At 40.4% G+C, this 24,325-nt stretch overlaps 1 protein-coding gene across 1 annotated transcript in view; it reads right to left on the minus strand.

The window, feature by feature from the left end:
- Nucleotides 1–5,807: 5,807 nt before the first annotated feature.
- The window catches only part of LOC105923824 (integrin alpha-M), an 86,023-nt gene continuing 67,505 nt past the window's right edge, over nucleotides 5,808–24,325 (minus strand). Inside the window, exons 15-34 of the mRNA XM_036142568.1 lie at nucleotides 24,155–24,278; nucleotides 23,818–23,954; nucleotides 18,289–18,429; nucleotides 17,947–18,168; nucleotides 17,722–17,855; nucleotides 17,424–17,566; nucleotides 17,196–17,350; nucleotides 16,959–17,084; nucleotides 16,659–16,732; nucleotides 12,710–12,851; nucleotides 12,525–12,623; nucleotides 12,360–12,439; nucleotides 12,193–12,279; nucleotides 12,041–12,110; nucleotides 11,855–11,953; nucleotides 11,692–11,772; nucleotides 6,954–7,064; nucleotides 6,710–6,823; nucleotides 6,515–6,625; nucleotides 5,808–6,288 (exon numbers count right to left, since the gene is read on the minus strand). Of these exons, the coding sequence (XP_035998461.1) occupies nucleotides 6,190–6,288; nucleotides 6,515–6,625; nucleotides 6,710–6,823; nucleotides 6,954–7,064; nucleotides 11,692–11,772; nucleotides 11,855–11,953; nucleotides 12,041–12,110; nucleotides 12,193–12,279; nucleotides 12,360–12,439; nucleotides 12,525–12,623; nucleotides 12,710–12,851; nucleotides 16,659–16,732; nucleotides 16,959–17,084; nucleotides 17,196–17,350; nucleotides 17,424–17,566; nucleotides 17,722–17,855; nucleotides 17,947–18,168; nucleotides 18,289–18,429; nucleotides 23,818–23,954; nucleotides 24,155–24,278 (2,349 nt within the window). The 3' untranslated portion in view covers nucleotides 5,808–6,189. The remainder of the gene's footprint in view (nucleotides 6,289–6,514; nucleotides 6,626–6,709; nucleotides 6,824–6,953; nucleotides 7,065–11,691; nucleotides 11,773–11,854; nucleotides 11,954–12,040; nucleotides 12,111–12,192; nucleotides 12,280–12,359; nucleotides 12,440–12,524; nucleotides 12,624–12,709; nucleotides 12,852–16,658; nucleotides 16,733–16,958; nucleotides 17,085–17,195; nucleotides 17,351–17,423; nucleotides 17,567–17,721; nucleotides 17,856–17,946; nucleotides 18,169–18,288; nucleotides 18,430–23,817; nucleotides 23,955–24,154; nucleotides 24,279–24,325) is intronic.

Raw genomic sequence — 24,325 nt, forward strand, 5'->3', positions numbered from 1 at the left:
CTTTCAGTTCACATCTAAAATATTTTATACTTATTTTTTCTGTCATTGAAATTTTAGCGCAAAGTTTATTGGCTTTATTTAGTTCAGGGCAAACTGATAGGGGACACCGAATCAGTAGTAATAGTGTGTGTGTGTGTGTGTGTGTGTGCATTTAAGTTGTTTAACATTTTATCTAAAAAGATTCAAGTCGTGTCCTTAAAAGAAAGCGGTCTTCCAACTCTGTCAGTGGGTTTAATGCAGATCTGCCATAGTTGAGATCTGCAGTTCAAAAGTTCAAAAGTGACTTAAACATGATTTCAGAGCAACAATGATTAACTAACCAGCTATTTCAGGTGGTTTCTGAACACATTTTCTTGCACCTTTTCTGGAAAAACCCGATATGCTCATTTTTATACTGATACGCGTCACCACTAACTTCTGTGTGTTTTATTATGTAATAAGACCAACAAAAAATAGCACATAACTGTCAAGTGAAGTGAAAATGTGAATACAATTCTGAAAACAGTAAAACACATTTTCATTCAACCCACTTATAGTCTGATTTCCTGCAATAAAATCATGAGCCTACAAACCAGGACACGTTGAGCTGACAGAACAGCAAACTCCTCCTACCATCGCTAAATTTAGTTCAGGGGGGGAGGCTGGCATCCATCCATCCATCCATCCATCCATCCATCCATCCATCCATCTTCTTCCGCTTATCCGGAGTCGGGTCGTGGGGGTAGCAGCTTCAGTAGGGAGGCCCAGACGTCCCTCTCCCCAGCCACTTGGGCCAGCTCCTCAGGAGGAATCCCAAGGCGTTCCCAGCAGGGAGACATAGTCCCTCCAGCGTGTCCTGGGTCTTCCCCTGGGCCTCCTCCCGGTGGGACGTGCCCAGAACACCTCACCAGGGAGGCGTCCAGGAGGCATCCTGACCAGATGCCCGAGCCACCTCAACTGGCTCCTCTGGACGTGGAGGAGCAGCGGCTCTACTCTGAGTCCTCCCCGGATGACTGAGCTCCTCACCCTATCTCTAAGGGAGAGCCCAGACACACTACGGAGAAAACTCATTTCAGCCGCTTGTATCCAGAATCTCGTTCTTTCGGTCACGACCCAAAGCTCGTGACCATAGATGAGGGTAGGAACGTAGATCGACCGGTAAATTGAGAGCTTCGCCTTTTGGCTCAGCTCTCTCTTCACCATAGCGGATCGGTACAGCACCTGCTTCACAGCAGACACCGCACCGATCCGCTTGTCGATCTCCCGCTCCATCTTCCCCTCATTTGTAAACAAGAATGAACAAGAAAGCTGGCTCTTGGGACATGGAGAGGCTGGCAACCACACTTTAAAGTCAGGGGAAAGAAAACAGATTAAACAGTCAGTGTGTCGGTTTCTCATTATCTAATATGTGCAACACTTTGGTCAACAATCTGTAGTTTTTTTTAAAATGTCCATTATAAATAAATTGGATTTGGATTCAGCGTCGTCATCTCTGGTGTGAAAAACTTGTGGCATCATTCCCAAGACTTGGCTTTGCTAGCTCAAAAGGGTGCTTGTACTCAATACTGAGCAAAGGGCCTGAAAACTTAGGTCCATGTGATATTTTTTCTTTTAAAATATTTTTTTTCTGTCAAAATGGTCGCTGAGAGTACATTGAGAAATACATTTTTTGATTTTAGCAAATTGCTGCAATGAAACAAAGAGTTTCTTTGGTTCTTTCTGTTTGTTCTTTTGTCCACGATTAAAGAATTTTGCAGTGCAGAACAAACATGAAATAGTTATTTTAAAATACTACTTTAAAGCTTCTGAAACATTACATTGCGTTTCCACATGTTCATCATTGTGCATTAACCTTACAGTCACCTATGATGGTTTGTTTGAGTTTCCGCAATTGTGGTTTTAAAAATGCGAGTGTATCATTAATCCTCTTCCCTAATATAAAGAGCAACTTCATTTTTGCCAGTAATTTTTTAAATGCTTTTACCCATTTATTGTTCTCACTTCCATGTAACAAATAACTCACGGGGGAACTTGAAAAATACACATTGTGTTTGGAACATTCAATGAAATTAAAAAGGCATCAGGTACATTTTATAGAAAAAATTATTATTACAAATGTACCAGATGTCTGAATGTTATCCTTCTGCTGTTGTGACACCTTCACCTCCTGGTCCTGCTCCTCCTCCTGCACTTTCATTAATCATCTCGCTGTATTTGCTTATAAAAAATCCAGCCTGAGAGTTAAAAAAAAAACAACAAAAAACAGGAACGAGCATGAAATGAAAATCCTGGGTGCGACAATATGAACAGAAAATGAAACCAGATGACAGAATTAAGGTTATGATGACTTTTAAAGGAAAAAATAAATCTGCTTGTTCATAATTACTGTTTTAAATAAAACTCTTAAAAGTATTTTTGTTACTAAGAAATTGAAAATAATGTGGCATCACCTTGCGAACTGGAGGGCTGTTGTTAAAGGTTGTAGAGTTTGAGGCCTCTACATTTCAACCAACATTTAAGATGTTGTACAGTTTAATCTGTAATTCTTGACTGAAAAGCAATAGTGTAGTTAGTAGTCACTTATTTAAAAACAGATAAGACTTTACATCACAGTTGTGCAATTCATTTTTTTCCAAAATGGAAAATACTGTCAATTGTTCTAGAAAAAAAGTTCAGACCTTCCTCCAGTTGTGCAGTGAGATTTATGTCATTATCAAAGTGCCATTGCACACATATTTTCACTAGGGCTGGGCAAGTTAACGCGTTAATTTCGCGCTAATTCATTATACTATTAACGGCGATATTTATTTTATCGCGCATTAACGCATGTTGCTCACATGCTTTCAGTCAGTGTCAGTCAGCAGGCGCGCTGAATGCAGCGCGCTGTCACGGCAGCACTCTCCCGCTCCCCCTCCCCTCTCGTACATGGCTCAGCGGCGCCAGCCAATCAGCACGCAGGCTCAGCCTGGCCCGCCCACTCAGCTCTCACACAAACTTAACAAACAAACAGCTGAGAGAGACCGCAGCAGCGAAAAAACATGAACAGGGGAAGTAGCACCGTTTGGCTTTATTTTAATACCGTAAATGAAATCAAGCTGTATGTTTTGTAAAAAGCCGGTTCATTTCAGTGGAAACACAACAAATTTATCTAAGCACGTGAAAAAACATGAAAACGTTGAGCGCAAGAAACGGAGAGAGGAGACGAAACTTCTCTCACTGCCCCGAAAGACCCACAGACGTCTCTGACTGAGGCGTTTCAGTCCTCCAGGGACCATCCAGGTAGATCAGTGGATGAATGGATGGATGGATGGATGGATGGATGTTACTGGAGCCCACACATAACATGTAATTAAGACCTTGAAAGAACCCAGTACATATATTAAAAAGTGTTATTTAAGATAAGATAACATTAGCTAATCCTTTTTTTATCCCACGACGGGGAAATTTATAGGATTAAAGCAACAGGCAGGTGCACACAACACAGACAAAATTACATAAGGATTGAAATATATAAGAGGTGGATTAGCGAAAAAACACTGAACATAACATTATTATTATTATTATTATTATTTAATTGTAATAATAAAATAAAAACCACAAAACCCAAAAGGTCAACAGTTTCATGATACATCAAGCTTAGGGACTGGCTAATATACAGCAGGTCAAAAAAGGCCATATTTTGGCTGCAGTGCTTGCTGTTCTCTTATGAAGAAAAGATCAACTAGTGCACTAAATTCAATAGATGGGTTGAAAATATCCAGTATAAAATAAGTGCTACAAATGTTACAACACTTTTGTTCATATGGCAGCAGAACATTAAAATAAAAGTGCTCTTTACACTACTTTTGAATTCATTCTTGGAGTTTGTAAATACAATGCGATTAATCGCGATTAAATATTTTAATCGTTGCCCAGCCCTAATTTTCACAAATGTTTTTCAATTCAATTCAATTCAATTTTATTTATATAGCGCCTATTTATGATACATGTCATCTCAAGACACTTTACAAAGACAAATTCAATCAAATTTTATACAGATTGGTCAAAAGGGTTTCCTATCCAAGGAAACCCAATAGATTGCATGTGCTACATTGGTAAAGTTTAGAAATGCCTTATTTTTATTCTATTCATTTTTATTTTATTTATTTTTTGTTTTGATTTTATTTATTTGCATTTTATACTATTAATTTGCACTCTATTAATGTTTGTGTCTTGATGCGTCTGTTTATAGTAGACAACGTGATGTGATGCCTGTGGTGGTGGTGGTGTGTGTGTGTGTGTGTGTGTGTGTGTGTGTCGGGGGGGGGGACATGCTCCCAATAACAGCATTGTGAGAGGGGGACCGTTGGACCCAGAGGCCTCCACCCCTGTTTAGCAATTGGTGGTTTCTTTTCACAGAAATGGCTGACTTTACTTCTCTTTCAAACCAACATCCCTCTCTGTCCAGGATGAGAACATCTTCATCTTGTTCTGTAAATGAGTGTAATCTGATGAGGATGATGTTGTGTTGTGCTGGACCAGACTCTGGACAGTGGCTGTTTTGTTTAACTATTTTGTATTACTGGTGACGGTCCTTTTGGCAATCAAGAGCATACACAGCATTGCCCTGTTTGTGTCAGGGGCCCGAATCTTTGGGGTGAACCAGTCTTTGCCCTAATGTGTTTTGGGGCTTGAAAGTCCCAAACCATGCAGGGGAGGCAACGCTTTACCCTTTACCATGACGAGTAAATAGTAGTCCTGATAGGATAAAATCAATTTGTCCTCTTGATTGCTAGATAAATGTCTTTTCTGTATAATTTCAACAATTTTATGGTCAAAATCGCTGAATTTATCAATTTATTGCATGTGTAAATATGAGATGGGCAAGGTGAGGCAGTGAGGTATATGATGGTGTTAGGTGTGTTGCACACACTGATTGATGCAGGCGGTATAAAGAGAGATTGCTATCTGGGTTTATATTGCCAATATAAATGTTAGATTACACATGTACTACACACGCAGGACATATTTACTCTTTGTAATCAACTATAAACATGCAATTAAAATCTGTGGAGAGAGGGAAGAAATACCATGTGGCACTGAGTGTGCAGAGAGCACAGGTGTTGCACCAACAAGTCTAGCGCTACACTCATTTAAATTTGTTCTCAAAAAATGGAAGATTACAATCTCGTAATTAAAGGAATTTTTAAATTTGTTTTTTTTTGGTTGAAACAGGAGATAATAGAGAGAGGACAGGAAACTCCAGAGCTGAAATATAGCAGGAGAAAAGTAACCTGCTCTTTTCAGCAGGAGTGCTATGCCCGAAGATGGGCTGTGCTACAAGACAGCACCTTTTTCTGCTTCCCATGCTTTTTATTAAATAGTTTATTTCCATGTATTTTCTCTGCACTGAAAAAGAATGAAAACATCCAGTCGAAACATCACTGGTCCAGGATGGGTCTACATGGTGACTATCTCCAGAGAGGCATCCAGACTTTTAAAAACTAACACGAACAAGGAAGATATTTACAGTCAAGTAGAAGAGATGTTCATAGAGAAATATAGGCCTATAGGTATTTATTTTATTATCTTTTTTTATTTGAACAACAACACAGTACAAGAAACATAGTTCAGTTTTATAATTATTTCTAAACAAAGCAATTTACTTCCTTTTTTTCAAGCATACACTTCTTTTTTAGCCTGCAAGCAGTTTTGAGTGTGTTGTGTTTCAAAATGTATTTAATACAATAGAGAAATTGTTTCCAGTCTTTTTCATTTGTCCACTATGAAATTACCTGATCAAGATAAAACACAACTTTAAAGAACTTTAAATAAAACAATTTCAAAGTACAGAACAAACATATAGCAGTCATTTTAGTATACTGTTTGAAAGCCCCTGAAGCATTACATTGCATTTCCATACATTCATCATTGTGCATCACCCTTGCAGTTCCCAGTCATGGTTTATTTAAGTTTCCACAGTTGTGGTTTTAAAAAGCAAGTGTATCGTCAACCCTTCCCTAATACAAAGAGCAACTTCAATTCTGCTTTTACATGCTTTTAACAATTTATTGTTCACACTTCCATGTAGCAAATAACTCAGGGATGAACTTGAAAAATACACATTGTGTTTGGTACATTCACTAAAATTAAAAATGCATCAGATGCATTTCATAGAAACAATGCCTGTTATAAATGTACTGGGTGGAAATAAAAGGTAATATCTGAATTTTATCCTTCTGCTGGTGCGACACCTTCACCTTCTTGTGCTGCTTCTCCTCCTGCACTTTCATTAATCATCTCACTGTATTTGCTCTTAAAAAACCCAGCCTGAGAGTAAAGAAAAAAAAGAAAAAGGAAAGAGTGTGAAATGAAAATCATGAATGCAGCAGTACGAATACTCAAAAAATTAAACCAGATAACAGAATTAAGGTTGTGATGATATTTTCAAATGCAAAATTAAATCTGCTTGTTAGTAATTGCTGGTAAATTATTTTGTAGAAATTATTTCTAATTGTAAATCTTTGAGATTTATTAGAAACCTCTGATGGCTCACCTTGTACAGACCAGCGGTAAGTAAAGCCAGAAAGGCCAACCCTCCCAGAGATCCTCCTATAATCTCTTTAGTGAAATCTGGTTTGGGAAACACTTCTATCTCAGCTTCAATCTGAAATAGTCAAGGAGCAAAGTTATAAATAAAACTCTTGAAAGGCTTTGTGATACTAGGAAATTGAAAATGATGTGTCATCACCTTGCGAACCGGAGGGTCATTGTTAAAGGTTGTAGAGTAGAAGATGTACTGGTTGTTGTCATACTCTAGACTGGCTGTACTGGTCAAGCGGAATTTGGCAGATGAAAGTCCGATCTGTGAGAAAGAAAAAATACACGAGGGACGGTGAGAGGTTTGTAGTCTACGTTTATTTAAAAAGTGGACCTTTAAGGAATTATCTTACAAGCTGTAGTCCATGCATCTACACCGGCTTCAAATCATTTACCTGTTGTATCCACCTTGAGCTGATGTTTGCAGAGATTCTGTACATTTGGTCAGTGTTCCTTTCCATGAACGTAGAGCACCTGAACACTCTGCACCTCGCTACAGCGCAGTCCTGCGGGCAACAAACTCAAAGTTACAGTACGACGTGTATTCATAAAAGCAATTCTCAGAAGTCTTCACACCCCTTTTAAAATGGCAGATTTCTGTCATGTAAAATAAAAGGATTAAACTATTTTTACTACCATGGCTAAAGTTGTAAAGTTGACTGTGCCACAAATAACATCAACCATCAGCAGTCTATACACGCTTATCTAGATGGGGGAACGCTGCCTACCTCCAGAGGTCATTGGGCGACAGGCAGTCTTAAAGGACCTTAGGTTCTGTATCAAGTACTTATAGTTCTGTTAGTATATTTGGGGCTATTTGTTGAATAGCCCCAAATATACTAACAGATCTAAATCTAACAGAGAATCTGTGTGGACGGATTCCACACAGATTCATTTGGGAGGCCCAGACGTCCCTCTCCCCAGTCACCTGGGCCAGCTCCTCCGGTGGAATCCCAAGGAGGAGCTGGCTCATTCTACTATGAATATTATCATCATTTGGTTGATTTGTTAGCACGTTTGGACATGCTGTGATGTTGACCTGATGGTGTGGGGCTAAGAACAATCTGTGATTTAATCTACCTTGAGAAAAAGTCAAACTCCACCTATAGAAAAGGAACTGCAGAGCATAATGCGGCCATCGCTGTGTTTTGCTGTGGGTGTGGTGTTTGTTTGATTATGTGCAGTGTTGTTGTTCTACTAAACATGCCTTTAGGGAGATCAAGTTTGGTCCATTCAGACAATAGGACATTGTCCAACAAGGTTTATGGAGACTTTGGCCAGGCCTAGATGTTATCTTTGAAGGAAATTAGCTCATGTGGAGAATAAAGGAGAACGTCAAAAGTGGAACTTCAGGAGTTTTAGAATAATGTATTTTTTTTTTTAAATGACTGCTGTCCAACGTTTTGTCCAATTCTTGGTTTCACCTTCCCTTGACTGGTAACTTTGTAGAAGATATTTTTTGCGAGCTCTGTGGCTTTGGCTATATGTTTACTATATGTATGAATTCAAGAAGACTGAAGCAAAAGGTGAACCAAAAGGTGCTTTAACAAAGTATTAGTTCAGTTCACACTATGAAACTGATAACAAATTTCTCCTACAAATGTATTTGATTAGGAGTTCAATAGGATATGAGTCACAATTTAAAAAAAAATGTTCTGAAATGATTTATCAAAGTGGCATTTCTTACAAGTTGGTGGTAGTTGGCGGTGGCGTGTGGATTTTTGTTATAAATGGTGGACTTCTGTGTGCCTTGTACTGGGAATAGATGACTGAGAGAAAGGACTACACAATGGTGTATGTTCCAGAAACTTTAGTGCTTATTTTACTAATTTTAAGCGCCTTTTTAATCAAATATCAAGCAATCCCAACGTGGCCAAGGAACAGAGAGGCGTTTATCATTTTCAAGGGATGTGCTTCCTTCTCTGGTTTTTCAGGAAGAGACCTGTTGATCCTTTCAGGTCAGTCCTTGCAAATATATCAGAGGAAAATAAATCCACTTAAAAACGACTCCAGAAAAGAGGCAGGAGAGGAAGCGTCCGACAGCGCTTGTGGAACAGAGGAAGTAGACTGCCTCCATCGTCTATAATCCTGTCTCCACCGTCTAGGATCCTGTGTAACGCGAGGTCAGTCCGCAACACGATCAATGAAGTTCGAATTGTGGTGAGAGGATGTTTTGAGTTTCGGGAAGCTTGTATTATGCTGATTACAGGAACCTGGCTGCAACCTTTAAATAGACCTTAAATAGAGGGATTAGAGCTGTCAGGGAAGAACAGAGGGGGCGGGGTCTGCTTGTACGTCAATGACAGATAGAGCAGGCAGTAGGCAGTGAGAGCGCAGATCTGCAACCCTGACGTGGAACTGATGCCCATGAGTTTCAGACATTTTTTACCTCCCCCGTGAGTTCAGCAACATTACCATTTGTTCCACCTGTGTCGCAGCATTGATAGCAGACTGTGTCCATGAAAAACTCCAGCACACCCCAAATGCACCAGTCTTCATCATGGGAGATTTCAATCACTGCAACTTAAATGTTGCACTGCCTGTATTTCAACAATATATTGACTGTGCTACTAGGCAAAGTTGCACATTAGATAAGTGCTACGGTAACAAAACATGCTTATATAGCCACAGCCAAAGCACCTTTATCCAACTCTGATCACAATGTTAGTCATCTGATCCCCATGTACAAATCTACACTTAAAAGCAGGACACCCCAAAATAAAACAGTTCATATCTGGTCTGATGACAGCATAGAAACATTGGAAGGCTGTTTCTTATCTACGGATTGGAATATATTCTATGAGGAGCAAACTTTGGACACTGCCTCAGATGTAATCACAGATTATATTTAATTCTGTGTTGACATTGTGATACCAACAAAAGAAACCAAGATCTACACCAATAACAAGCCTTATATCAGAAGAGAGGTTAAAGACTGCATTAACCGGAAAAAACAAGCTTTTAAGAACAATGATCACCAACGAATAAAAACTATACAAAAGGGGCTAAAGAAGTTAAAAAAGCAAGAGAACATCATAAGAAGGCTATTGATGACAAGTTGATATTCATGAACTTAAAAGACTTGTGGATTTCTATGAAACTGGCTTTCAACATGAAACCTTCACAAAAATGTATCTATGCTGTGGATGAACTGGCAAAAGGAAACAAACTGAATGCCTTTTATGGACAGTTTGATAATGATGACTTTTCTGCTGAAAATGACTCGATACTTTTTTATATGGTCCCACAGGAATGTGACAGGACTGATTTAGATCATGTTACTGTCAATAAGGTATTCAAGTGGGTCAATTTCAATAAGGCCAAAGGTCCAGACGGTATTTCTGCTTTCTTATTAAGAACTTTTGCAGATGAATTGACATGCTTGGAGACCAATTTTTCAAAGATCTGTTGATACTCATACTGTACCATCTTTGTGGAAGAGGGTAATTATTATACCTGTTGCCAAAGGCACTGTCCACAAGAGAACAAAGACTTCAGACTTATCGCTTTAACATCTGTTGTGATTAAGTGTCTTGAAAAATTGGTGGTAAATTATCTACGATCAGATGTGGATCCACAACTAGATCCTTACCAATTTGCTTAGAAATGTAAGAGGGATGGATGATGCTTGCAATGGCATAGTGCATCTAGTGGCTAAACACCTAGAAAACCCCAAGGCTTACGCTAGACTACTTTTTGGTAATTTTAGTTCGGCATTTAATACTCTCCAACTTCATGTCCTTCCGTCTACAATAAAAAACATGAATGTCAATCCAGATATCATCAGAGGGTTTCACTCATTCCTTATTAGTCGTTCCCAACAAGTCAGGGTGAACAGGACCTTATCTGATTTTCTTAACATCGGTACTGGCGCTCCCCAGGGGTGTGTCAGTTCACCTGTTCTGTTCACCTACCAATTACTGCAGTTGTAATACACCAAAAAACCACATGTTCAGATTTTCAGATGACACAGCTATTATCTGCCTCATTTCAGACACATAACTTAACTAGTTACAGACAGCAGATTAAAACCTTCAAAAAAAAACCTTGTTCAGCGGCGCGAGGAACACTTTCTGACTTTACTGTCCAAAAAAACCCACAAGAACTGATCTGTGACCCAAAGGCAGTTGGAGACCACTCTCCAGTGGTCTTCCATAATCAATCAATTGCCCAGGTAGATTCCTTCAAATATCTGGGATTACAAATTGACAATAAATTAGCATGGATTGCTCAGGTTGATTATGTCTGCAACAAGGTCCAACAGCGGTTACGTTTTCTGCGCAGGCTGAGGGACTTTGGTGTCAGTCAGAAAGGCATGCTGCTCTTTTACCATGCTGTAATAGAGAGCATCATTAGAGATGGCATTTCTACATGGTTCGGTAACCTGTCTGTCCAAATGAAGGACAAACTTACTTGTCTTACTCAAAGAACTATGAAGTTGATGGGAGTCAAGCAGCACCCCTCACTTCAGATCATCTTCAATGAAACAATAACCACACAGGCCCAGAAAATCATCTCAGACCCTACTCATATTCTTTATTCAGAGTATCAGCTTCTTCCTGCAGGTCGACGTCTTAGAGTCTCTGCCTGCAGACTGAACCGCTTTAAGAACTCTTTTGTTTTGCTTTCCATTAAAGCAATAAGCATCAAACAGTAAATTGTGGAAGTAGGCAATAGTATTTAAACCTCTAAACTAAACTCACATGCTTCTTTTATGTATTCATTTTTCTTATTATGGATTTAATATAGAAGGACTTTCATAATTTTTTTATTGTGAATATTTTTATGTATTTAAGATTATTATTCGTTGTGTTCCCTTTCATTCGGGACTTTAGAATTTTTGTTTTATGTTTAATTGTTTTGTTTGAACACAATGAATGGAATAACATTTTTAATTACATTTTTTTTTTCTTAGAATGGAATTTTTATTGTGGTGTTTTTATGTGTGAATGTAATGTGACACCCGTGGTTTGGACTATGCAGCACCCAGAGTCTGTACCCAAGACAAATTTCCTTTGGGACAATAAAGTTAATCTAAATCTAAAACATCCCAAAAGCTGACATTATAACAGTGCTGTGTAAAACTTTGAGAGCCACTTCATTACTAAAAGCACTCTTTAAAGGTATACTTACCAATATTTTGCTTTCTTTTATCTTTCTAACAAAATCAATGGCACCAGGTTCTTCATCTTTATCCTTCACACAACCTGCAATCTGAAAACAGAGCTCTTTCATGTCAGTTTAAAATTTATTCTATTTCTTTAATCAAGTAGCTATAGTTTTCAGCATTTTTCACCATAAAACTGCTTTTGTCCTCCCAGATGTCTTTATCACCGAGCTTTACAGGAACCTTGATCACCACGGTAAAATTTAGTGCTCTGATAACGTTTGCAACCTAAGTGAGAAGAGGAAATAATTTTATTAATGACTAAACTGAAGGCAGCAATGTGTATCGATACAACCGAATAAAGTCATCTTTTACCTTTATTTCTTGTTTAAGAGGTTTCTGTAAATCTTTTTCTCCAAATGTGAAATTATTGTAGCTGAGGGAGCTGAGCATACATTGCATACATATTTTTAATAAGACAACTTGGATTTGATTAACAATACATCATTGTGGTTTATTGAACAGACCTTTTAACTGTAATAAAAATGCTGTATTTTACATCAATCTCGTTAATTTTGTAGAGTTCAGTAGAAGAGATGTGCTTAATATTTCCACTAGGAGAGGAAGAAAAAATTAAGAGCTGAAAGTAGAAATTCTGCATCGAAGAGTTTTGCCTTTTACCGATAATTTGTACCTGGTGGCGTTTGCAGTCACAAAGATCCTCCTCTCAAGTTTACTGTTGGTGTTGTGACCATAAGCGACAACAAATACTGCCTGAAAGGAAATGAAAGAGAAGGATCATCTGACCACCTCTTCATGGTGTGTTCAATAGTGAGAAGCAGCAGCACAACAAACTAACCACTGAGTTGCTTTTAAATATAGGTTTGTCAACGCTGCAGTCTGTCTGTCCTCTAGTTACACCATCCTCACTGTCCAAAGAGTTACACTCAATTCTCCCCTGTAAACAACAACGACAGAACATCAGCTTGGTATAACAAGCTGCTCCAAGATAAACTAATTTCAAACTTGATCCTAGGGTCTTACTTGCAGAGATGTAAACTTCCTGTAGGACAGCCCAATTGGATATGTGAGAATGATGCGACTGTTGTACGAGTTTTCTCCTCTGTTCTCCACAAAGACAGTCACATTCAAAAGTTCATCTATGCCAACTTTAACCACAGAGGAACTGAAAGAATAACACAAACAACAAGAATATATAGATTAAAGCAAAGTTGAGAGACAAGTTCTATATAAAGAGACATGTAAAACTGGATTGACAGTCTACACAAAAGGCTCGACTGACAGGACAATGAAAATAAATGAATAGCAGGTCCCCTGATCACAACATTGCAGAATTAAATTCTTTCTATTCAGCAAACTTAAAATAGAGTTGAAACCACATTTTTATGCTCTGTGTTGAAAAATACACATGACAATTCCCTCAATGTCTGACGTTAAATCAGATTAAACAGAAGTTTACGTACACTGAAATCAATACCTTTTTAAACTTTTTTGGGAAGCCTGGATAATAATCTCATGGCTTTATGATTAACTCCCAACATTTGAGTTAGACGTGAGCCACACTGGTGGATGAATTTTCAAACTTCCCGGTCCATCATTTTTTCCACCGCCCTCTCCCATTCCTGTTGTTGTGGCCGTATAGTTCTCATTCATAACATTTGTTTCGATATCTCACTATGGGATACGCCCCTTGCCGTATTACTCAGAAGCATTTATCTCATTAAGCCAATCCTAATTGGCTGGTGATCGCGACGTCTGTATCACCCCTCCTATAAATAGCTTGCACTACAACGCAACGTCATTCGAAAACCTCTTCTCACTTCGTCGCATATCTCTAGAGCAGACTAGTTTAACTGTCCACAGGTCGGGGAGTTTAAACTAACTCGCTGACATCGGGCCCTAGCTACTATCGCTCCAGTCTTCACCATAGTCTGGAGCACTTGTCGCCTGTATTAGCACACCAGCTAATATTCTCTCTGAGCTGTCACACCAGTCAGTTCAGCTTTTCACTTCGGCTAGCAAACCAGCAACCGAAATGGAACCTGCTTCCCCTCACACCAGAGGAGGCAGCAGCACGGAAGCATGCCTCTGTGGTTGCGGGAACAAGATATCGAGCAAAGACCCACACCAGGTGTGCTCAACATGTCTTGGACTGGAACATGCCCGCCTGGCGGTGGACGCCCCAGGTTCATGTGTGGACTGTTCCTGCTTCACCATGAAGAGCCTCCGAAGACGACTAGCACGCCAAGCTAGCCTCTCCAACAAAGACCCGTGCCTGGCGTTGTGTGGGCTGCCGCCCAACAACAACGACAAATGGGAAGAGAATGTCGCCCATGGACCAGACGCTACGGCCAGCTGGGGTTCCCAGGCCGATTTGGCCACAGCGCTCTCGGCTTCTGGAGGACGTTTTAGAGCTGGATTATGAGGAAGAAAATGAAGCCATCTTGGAGCTCCTCATTTCAGAGGAAGACGAAGAGGATGACGAATTCTTTATTCCGAGCCCGCAGGCTGCAAATCCCAGCGCCCCGTTGGTTTCCCGGGATGACAGGGAGAGTGCGACAGCCTCCCCCGCTATGTGCATGGATATGCAGTCAGTGTGCAAACGCGCTGCATCCAGACTCAACATCCCATGGCCTGAAGTAGTAGCGGAAACCCCGAGATCCCGCTACGAAGGGAAGAAATTGCCCCAGACCACCAGGGCGACCAGACAGCTGCTCCCTGTTTCCCCGGAGCTCGTGGACGAGGTAGTGGTCTCCTGGAAGGACCGCCCTTTCAGCGGGAAAACCCAGATTCAGGGAGCCTCATCCCTGGATTTTGAGGGCATGGAGAAGCTTGGCATCCATTGCATGCCCCCAATGGAGCCACTGGTAGCAGCACACCTGCATCCACGGCTGCTGACGTCCTCCAAAAGCCCCACGTTGCCAGCCAAGGCGGACCGCTTTCAGTCCGCCCTGACGAACAGGGCATAGAAAGCGGCAGCGGTTGCGGTCAGAGCGTTGAATGTGTTCTCCATGCTCTCTGCATACCAAGCGGAGCTGTGCGAGGACATGGCCTCCAAACCGGACCCTGATGTGTGGGATGAGATCACTGTGATAACGGACCTCTGCCTCCGCGTACAGCGCTGCGCAGTCCAAGCCATGGGAAAATCAATGGGGATGATTGTTCTGCAGGAAAGAGCTCGGTGGCTCAACCTGACCAACATGTCAGACCGTGAAAGGGAGGAGATTTTGGACATGGCAATCGTGCCGAAAGGCATCTTCGGATCCGCGTTGGCATCCATGCAACAGCGGTGCGAAGCTTGGAGGAAGGAGGATTAAGTGCTCCGTTTCTGCCTACCCAGGAAGATGGAACCTTCTCCTCAGGTGACATTATGGCAGTCCTACGCCCAGGTAATGCCGTTCAGGACATATGTGCGTCGGCAAGTTGGTCTTCACCACTCGCGTTTACTCAGTTCTATTAGTTGGACGTCTCGGTTCCGAGTGTGGCCTTAGCTGTATTGAACTCTGAGGTACTACTGGGGCGTGCACATCCGAGTGCTGGGGATCGTTAGAGATAAGATGTCTGGCAATACGGGAGTCTCCATATCCCATAGTGAGACATCGAAACGAATGCTATTAATGAGAACTATAGGTTACTTGCGTAACCCTGGTTCTCAGAGTAGCATGAATGAAATGTCTCACCAGACAACCCTTCTTGCTGGGGCGAAGCGAGAAGAGGTGCTTATTTCAAATGACGTTGCGTTGTAGCACAAGCTAGTAATAGGATGGGTGACGCAGACGTCGCAATCACCAGCCAATCAGGATTGGCGTAATGAGATAAATGCTTCTGAGGAATACGGCAAGGGACGTATCCCATAGTAAGACATCTCACTCATGCTACTCTGAGAACCGGGGTTACGCAAGTAACCTATAATTTCCAAAAAGTTTCTAAATTAAATGTTTCCACCATTCCACTTCCAGCTGCCGTAAAAGTTGTCACTCTAAATGACAACCCCCTCGAAACCATCACCCACAGGATTGAACCATCCACTTAATTACATCTGATTATCATGAACAAACCATTTCGCAAACCAGCACATCCTCCCCAAACCGGAGAAGGTTGTGGAGGATGTACTGCCCCTAGTGGAGGAGTTTAAGTATCTTGGGGTCTTCTTCACGAATGAGGGGAAGATGGAGCGGGAGATCGACAGGCGAATCGGTGCGGCGCCTGCTGTGAAGCGGGTGCCGTACCAATCTGTTGTGGTGAAGAGAGAGCTGAGCCAAAAGGCAAAGTTCAATCTATGTTCCTACCCTCATCTATGGCCACGAACTTGATAGAAATGGGCGCTCTGGTGGCGCAGCGGGTAGCGCGACCCATGTACAGAGTTGAACCTTAGTACCTGGGTTCAACTCTGACCTGCGGTTCCTTTGCTGCATGTCTCTCCCTCTCTTCCATCTCCTTCCTGTCAGCTTACTGTGTTAAAAAGCAAGCCACTAGAGGTACAAAAAACTGGACAGAAATGGTGTGTTTAACCAAGGTGGGCTTCAAACTTGACTCATTTCCTCTATTTTAATTAGGTGAAATGGGCCAAAACTCCAGCAAACTGTTATGAGAAGCTTACGTACGAAAAATCCAGTGTTTAACCCAAGTCATACAGTTTAAAAGCCAGTATACCAAATATTAAGGGCATTTATTTATGCCTCTGAATTCTACAAAAAACTAAACTAAACTTCCTTTTTAGGGCATTTGGTGAATAGAAATTTTGGTAATTTTATCGGGCCTGAAACCGGAGATACACAGTTTAATTTAAGGTGTGAAGGTCAGAGGGAAAAAAATTTACATGTTTATAATATGTGTAAATACCTGGTTTATTAGATATTTTTAATAGCTCCTGCTTTACCCAAAAATATGTAGTCATGTAGTTTTTGCAAACATATCATTTAAAAGTTTGCCACACACATCTAGGCTTTACTTGCAGAAGTTATTCCTTTACCTGGTGAAGTTGAAATCCACCTTCAAATCATCCACACACTCTCCATCTTTTCCACAAATGATCTCAAACCCGATCTGTGGATGACAAACTATTAAGCACATCTGCTAAGACATAAATTAACTATTAATATTTAGGATTACTTTTTCTTTTTGAAAGAGCTTCATAATGTGATGTCCTGTAAATGTTTTTGCGTGACAGAAGTCATAGAAGTAACCGTGAAAGGAATTGAAAAGTAATTCTAAAGTTGCAGCTGAGCAAAGATCCTGCTGTTCAGGTAAAGGAGGTTTACAGGTTACTCACAGAATGAAAACTTGTGTTTTGAACCTTTGGAGAGAGACTTGGTCTAGGTTTTGTGCCAGAAGGCAAACCACCAAAAGTGAATCTAAGCTCATTATTGAGTGCGTTGAGAGCATCATCTGGACAAGCCTGCAGGAGGATGGAGACGTTTTAAAAAAGTATGATACTTGATAAAAAAAAGTTATTTTATGGTGTTGAATCTCATACAGTTTCATAAGTAATGGTTGTATTAGGACTTACCTCAATAAAGAAGTCCACATTGTGACATGTTTCCTTGTTTAACTGGAGAGTAAGAGAACCAGTCTTTTCTCTCACGTTTTTGCTGATCCAAGCCCGGTTGTTTGGTATCTTACGGTTTGCGTCCAATGTTAAAGTGAAATTCACCTGTGCTTGAGCTGAAAGATGTGTTTTGTTTTATCGAAAGTTCTTAAATCAAAGGATGAATAATGAAAAACTAAAGGCAGGTACCTTCATTAATGGCAGACAATTTGCTCATAGTAAAGCAGATGTTAGCCTTGCTTGCCAGTGGTTTCGAGCAGTCTGGGTTTTGAGTTGGGATTTGTTTTGGGTTGAACGACACAGTGGCAGTCACTGTTACAACTGGTCTGGATCTAAAAAAATAACATTAAGTTAGTTTGCTAACTGTTTGCCTGGAAATTGTGAAGCAAGTAAAACACTGAAAACCGTCTCAGTAACCTTTAGGTTACACGTGAAGAAGAATTAGGAAAAGACATATGCGTAAATAATTAAGCAAAGCTGGACTTGCCTAAGCAAAACGACCTTTCCCTTTGAACCCACAGCTAAGTCAGGAAGTCCGTCACCACTCTGGTCGTAAGAAGACTGACTGATTGAGATGCCAAATAACTTCAGCCCTGGTTGGATTTCTGAGGCAGCGATCCTCTGTGCAACAAGAAACATCTTGCTTTATCAAATTGCTAAATAAAAAGGTTCAACTTAGCAACAGAATATGATACATGCTTGCGTTTTTCACCTGTGAGTAAATAGGATTTATTTTTTTTCCTCCTTCTCCTTGAAAAATGTAGATGCTGCCTTTACCGTCATTCTCCAGAGGGGCTCCTACGGCCAAATCGTTGAATGTGTCTGCATTTATGTCAGGGAGAACAGCAAGAGACGAGCCAAACCTCCCTCTGTCAGACACGCTCCCTCGTAGCACTACTATACTTGGTGGGCGGTCAAAATGACAGAGCACATTCTAGGGAAAAGTGAGGATGAGGCAAAACTGTTTTTATTAAAGTTTTATTTAGTTTAGCAGTAGATAAACTGACATCAACAACACGATTAGACAAATAAAGATAAAATATGTGACATTTACCTCATAACTTAATTCGCAGACATAAACCCGTCCCTCTCCGTCATTGTTTGTGTACATTGGAGCAGATATCAGGATTAGATCAATGGTGCCATCAGAATCTACATCCATGGCACAAACCTCTGCCCCAAAATATTCACCAGACTGGGAAAAAATATATATCATGATCAGAAATATCATTTTCTTTTAAAACTGCATGTCTTGGTTGTATAGGGATGGTTAGTTTATATGTTAAGACCAGATATTTATCATGCACTGCATAAAAGACACATTATCATATTTTCTCTCTGTCTGAGAAGAAATCAGAAAAAAAATTACAAAGTCAAAAGTTTACATACACTGAGATCATTATACATTTAAACAATTTAGGAAAGCCCAGATTATGATGTCTTGCATAACATTCAATATTTAGGTTAAAAAAAGTCCCAGCTGTGGATGTGTATTTAAAGACTTAGACTTAAGACAACTTTACTGTAATTTTGTATGTACAGAGTGAATACAGAACGAAATTTTGTTGCATACAGCTTTCGACAGTGTAATGGGATTGCAGGAGGTATAAGACAACATTACAATAAAAAGTGCAGCATTGATCAGATGTAACAATGCAGGAGAAAAACAGTGTGCAAGAACAGTGTGCAGAAAAATGTTCAGTTTATGTGCAAAAATAATGGTAGAAGAAGGTATTGGTATGGAAAAGTATGGTGCAGTGCAAATAATATGTGCAAAAATGCAGCAAACGTTGGGTTGTATACTATGTAAATGGATAATAAAAGTTTGGCAACGTTGGTAGTGCCAAATAAGGATGCAAATGTGATGCAGAGTCCAGTTTAGAGTTCAAAAGTTCAGCAGTCTGATGGCAACAGGGAAAAAGCTTTTGCAGAATCTGGTGGACCTGCAGCAGATGCTGCGGAACCTCTTCCCAGAGGGCAGCAGGGAGAACAGTCCATGATGGGGGTGTGAGGGGTCTCTGATGATGTTACGGGCTCGGGACATGCAGCGCTGGGATCAAATGTCCTTAATGGAGGGGAGAGGAGCCCCACTGATCCCTTCTGCTGTCCTCACCACTCTCCTCACATTCTTCCAGTCGGAGGCACTGCAGCCTCCACACCACACAGACAGCTAGTCACAATGCTCTCTATGGTGCTTCTGTAGAAGGTCGTGAGGATGGGCGGGGCAGGTGGGCTATCCTCATCCTCCGCAGTAAGTGCAAGCGCTTCTGTGCCCTCTTGACCATTGATGTGGTGTTCACAGACCAGGTGAGGCCGTCTGTGATGTGCACCCCCAGGAATTTGGTGCTGCTGACCACCTCCACAGCTGTTGATGAGCAGTGGAGCATGGCAAGGCCGGTTCTTTCTGAAGTCGACGATGATCTCCTTCGTCTGTTCTACGTTCAGGATCAGGCTGTTGTCTCTGCACCAGCCCACCAGCTGCTCCACCTCCTCTCTGTAGTCCCGGTCGTTGTAGTCTCTGATCAGGCCCACCACCGTCGTGTCGTCTGCAAACTTCACGATGTGATTGGTGGTGAACCTGGGGACGCAGTCGTGTGTCATCAGGGTGAACAGCAGGGGGCTCAGGATGCAGCCCTGAGGGTAGCCCGTGCTGAGGATGATGACATCAGAGGTTTTCTGTCCGACCCGGACCGACTGAGGTCTGTTGGTGAGGAAGTCTAGCAGCCAGTTGCGAAGGGGTGTTCTGAAGCCCAGATGATAAAAGCAACACCTCAAACACACCAACTCTTTATGTGACATCATACAGAAATCAAATAGAAATCAGACAAGATATAAGAAAGAGAAATGTAAACTTCCACTTGTCTGGTTCACCCTTGGGTCATGATGCCTGAAGAAGTCACGTTCATCTGTTTAGACCAGAGGCCTTAAATGTGGGGGTGGCGACTCCTAGAGGGGTAACGGTGGTACTGCATGAGAGTCCCTAGATTAAGTCCCAAACCCCAGACCCCACACCACCCAAAGGCTTGTAAACCCACTCTATATGTGGTTACATAGAACACAAGATAAATGGTGACGGATAAAGAATAGAATATTTTTCTATTCTTTATCACATGTTTAATTTATTCATATATGATTAAATGTATATGTGGTCCATTTTTTATATTATACATTATTAATTAAAGTAACCACTTTTACATTTTTCTCTTTATTCAGATCATCACCAAATGTTTTCCTGGATATTTTGACTCCACTTTTCATTCTTGACAGTGCTTTCAGCAGATTTGTATTGAAGTATGAGAAGCTGCTCTACAAAAGGATTGCAGGATGCTTCACTATTGGAATTACATAGAAGTCAGTGTTCACCTTCCCGTCTTCAGACAAATTATTTTCCAGATACTGTCCTACTTGCACACAACTTCTCAGCTCTGCCCACAATTTTTATGAGGATTAAATCCATGCTTAAAAGAGCTATAAAAAATATTCACACCTTGTGGCTCCAATCAGTAAAACATCTTGGCAATCACGACAATCTAATATAGCGTTTTTAAACGTTGTGTTGCTGTTGTGAATTTTTACTTACATAGGATAGGTATATGATGTCGTATTCTGTTCTATTTCTGGTCTGCTTCTCTTACTGGCTTCCATGCTTGCAGGCTGCTGCTCTTTTGGAAACAATAAAACACCAAATGCTGCGCTCTGTTCTGGGAACCCTGGGAACTCTAAGACTGGCCCAGAAACCAGGAAGTAAACACGGCTGCACTCTGAACCGAAGAAGTTCCACGCCATACCTCTAGGTTTGAAAGGAGAAAAACGTAACTAAGACATTATTGGAGAGGGTTGATTGTTAATAGGGAATGTTACTTCCATCCCGGGTGACAAATGTGAATGATTTAGGTTGATTTTATTATAAATATGTTACCTGTAACTCCTTTAACAAAAACAAAATTACTTTCATGGCTTTTTAACCTATTTGGGGGTCTGGTTAGGGGGAGTGTTTCATTGCTTGTGCCCAAGCTTTAATCTGTGTAATGATGTCTAGAGTTGTTATTGATATGATATCTCTACATAATGCTTTTTACTCGTGATGTCATCTGTTCACAAAATCATTCAACAGTACTGACATGGAAGGGGGTCTTGTAGAGCTCTTCCATTATTCAAGGGGGTCATGGACAGGAAAAGGTAGAAGTCCCTGGTTTAGACAATTATAAATATCCAATGTCCAGGCCAGCTATTATACTGTTGATTAAGTGCTGTGTCTCAGAGACAAACACATTTTGGTGCAAAGAAAAAAAGCAAATTACCCTTTGAGGATATTGGCTGGAGATAGTAACAGGGTGTCATTATCAAGAATGGTACAAGTCTTATACCTACCTGATCTGAAAGATCAGCCAGAAAAGATTAAGCCATTACTCCAAAAGCAACATAAAAACCAGATCACAGTGTGGAATTGTAATCACAGATTAATTACTTAGCTTTTGGAGATTTGCTTTGTTCTGATGAAACTAAAACTGAAGTCTTTGGCCATAATGGCAATTACATTTGGTGGAAAAGGGGACAGCTTGCAACCCCAAGAATGATGATGATGGTAGCATCGTGTTGTCTGGTTGTTTTATTGCAGGAGCCAAGACTGGTGCACTTTGCAAACTAGTGAAAGAGAATCCTGTTGAAACCATCCAGGAAGTTAAAGCTTGGGCATTAATGGGTCTTCCAAAGAAACAATGACTCTAATACCCCGTTTACACTACCCTTTTTTAACCAAACCGAGACCAGTCCGAGCTCGGTAACCGAGATAACTATCGAGTGTAAACGGTAAGCAGACTGAACTGAATTGAGCTAGACATAACCGGTGTAGGTACCAGATCGACTCGGGTGGTCAGATCGGCTCGGGCGCTTCCCGATGACATCAACATACGGCAACTCCACTCAAACAAACTACGGTCTCCATTTGTTACAAATACATTTTATTTTGTTAATTTACGTTTATTTTCCAGTAACTTAATCGAGGCATGAAAACTTTTAATATCTTTTTGGAATGCTTCTGTGGTAGTCTGACAATTTAATCAGTAATTTTGCAGGATCAAAGTTGCATCTTAAGAGAAATTTCCTTCCTCCAATTTTTTTTTTTTTTTTAAAGTTGTGAAGGGAAAATAAACCATAAACTCTTTTAATTTTTAATAAAAGTCTGCAGCCATTTTAATTTTATCACGACATTCATCACTTTAAAATCAATAACGTTTCCTCCTTTTTCTACTGATATTACTATGTCGTTCTTTCTGATCACATGTTTTTTATTATTCCAGATGAAATTGTGATGAATTTGATACATTTTTTATTGTAGTAGTTGGTATATTTAGGATATATGCTGGATAAATTAATCTGGCTATCCCTTCCGTTTTTGTTAAAAATATTCTTCCAAAACTTGAGCCAACTGTCAAATATTTGTTGATTTTTTTTTTGTAAAATGGCTTGAATATTTGTTCTATCATTTCCAGTGTGGTCCTTGTTAATCACTATACCTAAATATTTTACCTCGTTTTTATCAATTAAAGTGGGTTGATTATTTTGAATTGCTAAGATTTCACATTTTTCTATGTTCATCTTTAAGCTGTAAGCTTTTGAGAAAAATAAACCGCTAAATTAACTAAATAAAATTGATTTGTTATAAATGCAGAGCGCTGGCTCAATGTAGTTTGTTTGAGTGCCGTTGCTATATTGTGATGTCATCGGGAGGCGCAAGGACCATGGAGAATTTCTTTGTAAAATTGTCTGTTTACAAACCGCAGTCCCGCTCTCGAATAAAACCTACACCCCACTATAATTACTTTAGTAAGTTGTCCAGACCAATCACAATGTTTTGCGCAATTGTGCAAACGTTAAACCAATAATGTATAGTGACGTCATCAGAAGGCGCAGGGCCCTGAGTCGATCTGGTACCTACATCGGACCACACTAAATGCAGACCAGTTCCAGGTGTGGTCTCGGCTTGTTTTTTCTGTCCCGGTTATCTGATAACGAAGAGCGCATGAGCAGACCGCATCATCCCCTTACAGTGAGCTGACTGTCCGCGTTTTTTCTGCCGTGTCTGTCTGCACGTCCCGATTCGGATCGGTTTAACAAGGGTAGTGTAAATGGGGCTTAAATATGCCAGCAAACTGGTCACAGAATGGCTTAAAGGCCCACAGCAAATTTGTGAGCCGAAATAAAAAGTTGTGTCCGAACAAAGCAGGTTGCAAACGGGACTCAGTTACAACAGGTCTGTCTGGAGGAATGTGCCAAAGTTCCTGCAAAATGTTATAAGAAGCTTGTGGAAAGATATCCCAAAATATTTGACTCAATTTAAGTCTACTAAATACCAAGGAAATATATCAGAACCCCTACTCAGGAGAAAGTACTAAAATAACCTGTATAATAATAACCTCCTTGCATTTATAATTCTTTTGGTATTTGGCAAATAAAAAATATTTATTGTTATCCTCATTGACCTATATTGTCAACGGTTTGGCCTGATCTAATGTTAGAGGAAAAAAATAGTTAATTTCTTTTTATTCAGTTCCTGTAAATATCTGGTTTCAATGGCACCTACCTGTGGTTGATAGGGGTGGATTTCCTGTCTCTTTACATTATTTAAAACAGTCCAAACAACTCCTCTGTGTTCATATCTTGGTGCGCCAATAACTGTCAGTGGGCCGAATCTGGTACTGGCAACAGCCATGGAATAACCTGGAGGTGAATGGTTCAATAGTCAAAGTCATTAGTAAAAATAGTCTTCTGAAATGCTGAGACACCTTGAGGATTTGTTAAGTTGTTAAACGGACTGAAGTAAGAACAAAATAACATGGCAACTCTCTTGGTAAAGAAAAAAATGTAATTGTACAGTTACACAAGAAGTCCGCTGTTGTTGTTTTTAGTCCTATTCCTACCAAGGTAACTGTCAGCCTCAATGGATGTTGGCTGAAATGATTCTTTGATTGAGTCAGTTCTAAGTGAATATTTCTTGTAGCCTCCTCTCCACTGGTTAGCACCAACCATAGCCATCTGAATATCCTGTAATACAAGAACAGAGCGCACCTTTCCTCTTAAATACAGTTTTT

This window comes from Fundulus heteroclitus, chromosome 10, assembly GCF_011125445.2.
Source record: "Fundulus heteroclitus isolate FHET01 chromosome 10, MU-UCD_Fhet_4.1, whole genome shotgun sequence".
NCBI classification, from domain to species: Eukaryota; Metazoa; Chordata; class Actinopteri; order Cyprinodontiformes; family Fundulidae; genus Fundulus; species Fundulus heteroclitus.